The sequence below is a fragment of the Camelina sativa genome, chromosome 20, assembly GCF_000633955.1.
Source record: "Camelina sativa cultivar DH55 chromosome 20, Cs, whole genome shotgun sequence".
Taxonomy (NCBI): domain Eukaryota; kingdom Viridiplantae; phylum Streptophyta; class Magnoliopsida; order Brassicales; family Brassicaceae; genus Camelina; species Camelina sativa.
In genome coordinates this window covers 29,852,758-29,858,901 of record NC_025704.1, presented here as the reverse complement: position 1 = coordinate 29,858,901, position 6,144 = coordinate 29,852,758, and the positions used below count along the sequence as shown (strand labels likewise).

General features: G+C 34.1%; 2 protein-coding genes across 2 annotated transcripts; one reads left to right on the top strand and one right to left on the bottom strand.

The window, feature by feature from the left end:
- On the top strand, positions 7–1,254 carry LOC104772967 (serine/threonine-protein kinase D6PKL2-like). Its single transcript, XM_019241643.1, has 2 exons — positions 7–41; positions 182–1,254. The coding sequence occupies exon 2, from the start codon at positions 225–227 to the stop codon at positions 1,059–1,061; it is 837 nt and encodes a 278-aa protein (XP_019097188.1). The 5' UTR covers positions 7–41; positions 182–224; the 3' UTR covers positions 1,062–1,254.
- LOC104772062 (U-box domain-containing protein 37-like) lies at positions 1,212–2,394 on the bottom strand. The gene is made up of 4 exons (XM_010496713.2): positions 2,039–2,394; positions 1,842–1,960; positions 1,636–1,751; positions 1,212–1,553 (listed from the first exon to the last, which is right to left on the bottom strand). Exons 1-4 carry the CDS (start codon positions 2,304–2,306, stop codon positions 1,322–1,324), a joined length of 735 nt encoding a protein of 244 aa, XP_010495015.1. The 5' UTR covers positions 2,307–2,394; the 3' UTR covers positions 1,212–1,321.

The following is a 6,144-nucleotide window of genomic DNA, read 5'->3' as shown; positions in this document are numbered from 1 at the left end:
CAACGCCAGCCGGGGAAGCATTTTTCTGAGCAAGCGGTAAAGTGAGTAATCCTTCCTTGATCGATCTGTCAAGATTTGCTATTCCTTTCGATTTTATCTTATTACAAAGTATAGGATGGATGACAAAAGTATCTTGAATCCTCAGCTGATTGATGAGGTTACTGTTTTCAATATGTGGCAGATTTTACATAGCAGAGTCACTGCTAGCTTTGGAATACCTGCACATGCTGGGGATTGTGTATCGAGATCTTAAACCTGAAAACGTTCTAGTCCGGGAAGACGGACACATAATGCTCTCTGATTTTGACCTCTCACTCCGCTGTCTTGTCAGCCCAACTCTAGTGAAATCTGCCGCCATCGAGTCAGACCCATTACGAAAAAACGTTTACTGTGTGCAACCTGCTTGCATAGAGCCATCCTGCATCCAACCGTCTTGCACCGTCCCCACCACTTGCTTCTCCCCACGTTTGTTCTCAAGCAAATCTAAAAAGGACCGTAAACCCAAGAATGACACCGCAAATCAAGTTAGGCCATTGCCAGAGCTGGTAGCCGAGCCAACCGATGCACGTTCCATGTCATTTGTGGGCACGCATGAGTACTTGGCCCCGGAGATCATCAAAGGTGAAGGCCATGGGAGTGCAGTTGATTGGTGGACTTTTGGGATTTTCCTGTACGAGCTTCTCTTCGGGAGAACGCCTTTCAAGGGATCAGGAAACCGACAGACACTGTTCAATGTGGTGGGTCAGCCTCTGCGGTTCCCAGAAACACCTGTGGTGAGTTTTGCAGCGAGAGACCTCATCCGGGGCCTGCTCATGAAGGAGCCGCAGCAGCGGCTGGGGTTCAAACGGGGAGCCACTGAGGTTAAGCAGCACCCATTCTTTGAAGGTGTCAACTGGGCTTTGATTCGGTGTGCAACTCCACCGGAAATCCCAAAGCCTGTTGAGCTGGAAAAGGAACCTGCAAGTGTTGCAGAGGCACCATCAAGCCAGAAGACAGCAGCCGGTTTGGTTCTGAATGCTCAGAAAGGGTCTGATAACTATTTGGAATTTGATTTCTTCTAGTGTTCCATTTAGACATATGGTACTCTATTCTTCTTAAAAGACCATGTGGTAAAATGATCCAAGTGTTGTTTCGATCTTTATAGATTGCCATGAATTGTATGCTTGTTTCCTGTATGCATAAGCTGCTGTAGTTTATAAAAATGTTGTAACTGTTTCTGTTAACCTTATTAGTTTTTATCAGAGATCCTTTTTACTCGCTCTAGCCAAGCACAAAACATAACATCAAATGTATAGTCTCTGCATCTTGATCTCTCAATACATTAACTGTTAGTTTTGGGCTTACTGATAAAGCAAATGCAAGCAAAAGGATCAACGGGTTGATCTTTCTTTGGCCGCTGCGCTAGTGGAGACTTAGAAGGGCTGTTCAACATCATTGCCTCCTCCATGCTTATTTCTCTTCCTTGGCATATGACTTTGACCACACACATTTCTGCTGCGGAGCTCCTCATTATCAGTTCAGGAACACTGTTTCCTTTCATCACCGTTGCTTTCCTACAAGAAGCCACAAAGAGAAAAGGGTGTCCTGTCATCTGACAACTGAAAGAGTTGCGGGGTTCATCTTGTGTATATATACCTAGAATTAGACTTGTCGATCCCAAGAACAAGCTTCTTAATGTTAAGAATGGTAATGAGGTCTTGAATAGCCTTAGCCACCGAGTCACTCTCAACCAGTATTGTCTCCACCTTCACCTGTGTTTCTCACTTACTCTCTCATATGTTAGCTTACATTCACTCTTAGTCATCCAAACAAACACCAAAAGATAGAAAGAGAGATGGGACCTTAGAAGCAGAGCAGGCATGAAGGAATTTGAGCAACAGAGTTCTTCTTTTTTCCCTTTCCTGAGACATAAAGCTTTCAACTTGTTCTTGACTTGCTTTCTCCCTCGTCAGCCTCCCCACTACAAGGATCATACATACACTTGAGTGATGACACACATATAACAAAAAATAAGAAGTGGACAAGGATATATACAGACAGGGGTAAGGGATGAAGCGAGTCTCAGGGAAGACATGGATGAGAAAGAGAAGAGTTGAGGAAGAGGTGATAAGATTGTCAATAGCCCAACGCAATGCATCCATGCTCGAGTCTCCTTTCCCAACCCCAACATACACGTTGTCATCTCCGTTCATCGACACTGTTCCACTGCTTCTTCCTTCCAACTCTCTCTCTCTCACACTCTCCAGTCCTCTCCTTCCATCCTCTTCCTCCTCCGCCTCCTCTATCTCATTGCTCCTCCGTTGCATCTCAAGTATTCTCCCGTTGACTTTTTTATTTTTTTTGCTCTTCTTCTGCCCTCTCTACCCCATCAAATATTCATCCGTTCCTTCAATATATAGACCTTATACTTGCGTGTGAGTTTTGTGAAATACTGAATTTTTCAAGACATTGTATCTTTTACTGTTTTACTACATATCATGACGATTTCCATATACAATGTTTATCCACCCACGTATGTGTCAATTTATAAAATAAATTCCGTTAAGTAAACAAACTTGATCATTCATTTGCATCATCCAACTTTGGAAATATATTTATATAGTTTATTTTGGTCAGAGTTTGAAACTAAAAATGGGTCAACGTCCTTTTGCTCTTTGTTTATTGGCAACTGCTTGGGCATAAACAATCAAAGATTGCATATGTGTGCAAGGTCGAATATCCGAATCTCAAGCAGGAATCTTTATTTTTAATAATCTTAAGTCAAAACACATAAAATTGCAACAAACAAACAAAACATTTGATGCATTCTTCTGAGTTCTGACATTCATGAATTCTTCCATGTCTAATGTCTCCGGGTATAATGGTTCTCAGGAAATCAAGTAATAAGATGATATGTTTAACGTTTTTAGTCGATGTTTTTAACTATGAAATACGAATGAACAAATAACCTATAAATCATATAATCGAATGTATAAAATTCAATACTCTGTTACTCAACAGGCAACAATGCATCTCGACCAACTTGTAAAACGAGTTGGTTCACAAAATTCTACAATTCAACTTTAAAAAAAATGGTAGACATGTTCATAAGATTTTTATTTAAAGTTGGCAAAAAAATCAAATATTATTATAAATTATAATCATTTTATAAAATCTTTAGTTACTAAAACCTAAAATGATGTATATGTTGATAAATAAGTTAGAGAGTAAATAATGATATGAAAGATTGGATTTCATATTATTTTGACTAGGAAAAACGCACGGAAAAATGAAAATTTAAAGAGATTAACATTGGTAAGCCATGTTTTAGAGAGGAAATTTGATACTAATTCTCTAATTGAGAGTATTTCATTTCAATTATATAATTTCTAAACTGATTCTACGTTTATTCACTTTTTTTACTTATCATATTTTGTTAAAAAAAAATTTTTACAACCTTTTATAATCTTAATCACTTTTTATTTAGATGTGCTCATCATCGGCTCTTTTGCCAAAAAAAAAAAAAGTTAAATGAGTTAAATCTTTGTACGAAAGACGAAAGTGCTAAGGTGTATATACATAAATTGGGATTTCCTAACATTTTTTCATAGCTTTCTCGACATTGGATGGACAAGGGTCATTTTTTCAAGGATGGTCTTTTCTCCAGTGGAAGCACCATTGTCTCTGATTCACCTCTACAAAACATGACTCCTAGTCCTCAGGTCAGCATCAATCCATATTTGTTATATGATTGCTAGTTTTGTTTGTGTTAAACATTTCTGACTGTTTGGATGCACAGAGACCCACTCAAAGGAAGCTTCAATATTTTGATGATGTTGACTTAGTTCATTCAGACATCTAAAGTTCAATATTGTGAAGCGGGACCAGAGCCATAGAATCTCACAAGAAGAATATGAGCTATACCAAATCCGTTATTGCCATATCTTTTGTTGATGTGGCTCTCTTTACAACCGTGGTGTTTATGGTGAATCAAGATGATGATGTTGGTTACTACACTATTCCTACATGATTTACCTCTTATTGGTGGTCAGATTACTTTAATCCTAGTGTAGTTGATTGTTTGTAACCAACTCTGTACAAGATTTTGAATCTTCTTCTACTTGTTCTCATTTTGTTTTGTATGAAAATTTGTTGAGTTTAACAATGTTTGTATAAATGTGGCAAGATATTGGTGATATCTCCTATGTTATAGTAAAGGAGAAGACCAAGAGAGTAAGAAAACTATTATCAACTTTGATATAGGGAATGATTTTCACATTATTCATCGAATAGACATATATATATATATATATACACTAGGTGGTGAGATTGAAATTCACATAATAAAATATGAATAAAATATATCAAAAATATGTATAACTGTTTTTAAAAATTAATGGATTATTTTTCTATATCATATCATCAAAATTTGTATTTTATAGTAAATAATTTATATATTTACAAAAATGTAAAAATTTGTACTAGACTGTTCGATATTTAAAAACTTACTTTGACTATCGCCCCCAAACATAATCAACACTAGATTCAGACCCGCACGTACGTGCGGGATTATGTTTATAAACCAATTTATTTTAGTATTTATAATTAAACTCATACTAATTGAGATTTTAGTTTGATTTTTCGTTTAGTTTATTAATGTTTGAAATTTTGAAATAATAATGGTTTCACCAAAATTTTAAAATTCAGAACAACATAATGGTTGGACTGATAACAAACGAAATCAATTGGTTAGATTCTATTAAATTTGTGAACTATCAAATCAAATATATAACCGTTAACAACGATGAAAACCCGTTTGAGACAAATAAGAATATTTAAGGATGGGCGTAATTCTCTTTTCGTTTTGTCATGTTCCATCATGTCCTACACCTGTTCTCAAATTTTTGTTGCATAAAAGAATATACAGGACGGGACCAGACGAAAACACACATTCTCAAACTCCCGTATGAAATAAACATAAATATAATTCATAGTATATTTATATATCATATGTTGTAATAAAAATATTACAAATTAATTGACTTCTTTATTCTTATCATTTTATATATGGTTCACCTATATTAGATTATGTTTTTTTGTTTTAACATTTTTAATTGTTATAGATCATATTTTATGTATTTTTATTTTTATTTTATTTTGAACTTATGCTAGGTCAATTGAAAATAGTAAGATTTATTTGAGGACATTAAATGTATTTTATCATGTCATAGAACATGTCAAGAATTAGAATTGTTTATTTAGTATATGTAAACATATTTATTTAGTATAACATCTGTAACCCAAATTTTTGTCATTTTGGTTTTTGGTTCAGTTTCATGTTGGTTTATGAATATTTGGGTGTTTGAGTGTTAATCAGAACTTTAAGACTTGGATCAGACCATCGGTTGGCCTGGAAACGATAAAAAATAAGTTATAAATGATAGAACATAGGCATGTATATTTTGGACATATTGTATCCACCAAATGTAAATTTTCTGTTATAATATTCGTTTGACAATATTTATAATAGTCCAGCGGATAAGAGACTGGGCAAAGAATATCCGTATTTGGTTGTCAAAAATAAATATAGGGAAAGCTTCTAACAGGATATCCATATTTTTTTCGTTTGAGTATTTAATTATTACAAAATTAATGGAAATTCTCCAAAATTTTATATTTTTAAAAATATATATATTTCTTTTTTTTTAATCCAAAAATAGCTGAATTCTACAAAATATATGTTCTTAAATTAACTCTGACCAAAATTATTAAGAATTTGAAAATTGAATGTTGTTATCTAAATTTTCTAATCTTATGTGGTATTTTGCAGAGTAATCTTTTATTTTTATTTTATAGACTTTTTAAAGATAATGATGACTTAAAAAACAAATTTCAAGGTATTCATGTTATAAAGTTTTACTGCCATGTGTGTTGTTTGTTTTATTTTCCATATACATCCCAAATTGTAGTGCCATTTAAAAAAAGACTGTTCACATCATATATTTGAAAAAATAAGAAAAATAATATAATTTAATACATATAGCTGATTACAAATTAACAACACAATCATGGAAGATTAAATTGTACTTTTATGTGTTGGTTTCTAAAGTTAATTGATAATGTTAAATCAAGGCTCAACTATATACCCTAATAAGAAATTCCTAT

Excerpts from the sequence above, each read along its gene's own strand:
- LOC104772967 (XM_019241643.1), top strand. The coding sequence starts at position 225 with ATGCTGGGGATTGTGTATCGAGATCTTAAACCTGAAAACGTTCTAGTC.
- LOC104772062 (XM_010496713.2), bottom strand. The coding sequence starts at position 2,306 with ATGCAACGGAGGAGCAATGAGATAGAGGAGGCGGAGGAGGAAGAGGAT. Across the intron at positions 1,961-2,038 it reads TCGCTTCATCCCTTACCCCT|TGGGGAGGCTGACGAGGGAG; the intron begins GTCTGTATATAT and ends TGATCCTTGTAG. Across the intron at positions 1,752-1,841 it reads ATGCCTGCTCTGCTTCTAAG|GTGAAGGTGGAGACAATACT; the intron begins GTCCCATCTCTC and ends TGAGAAACACAG.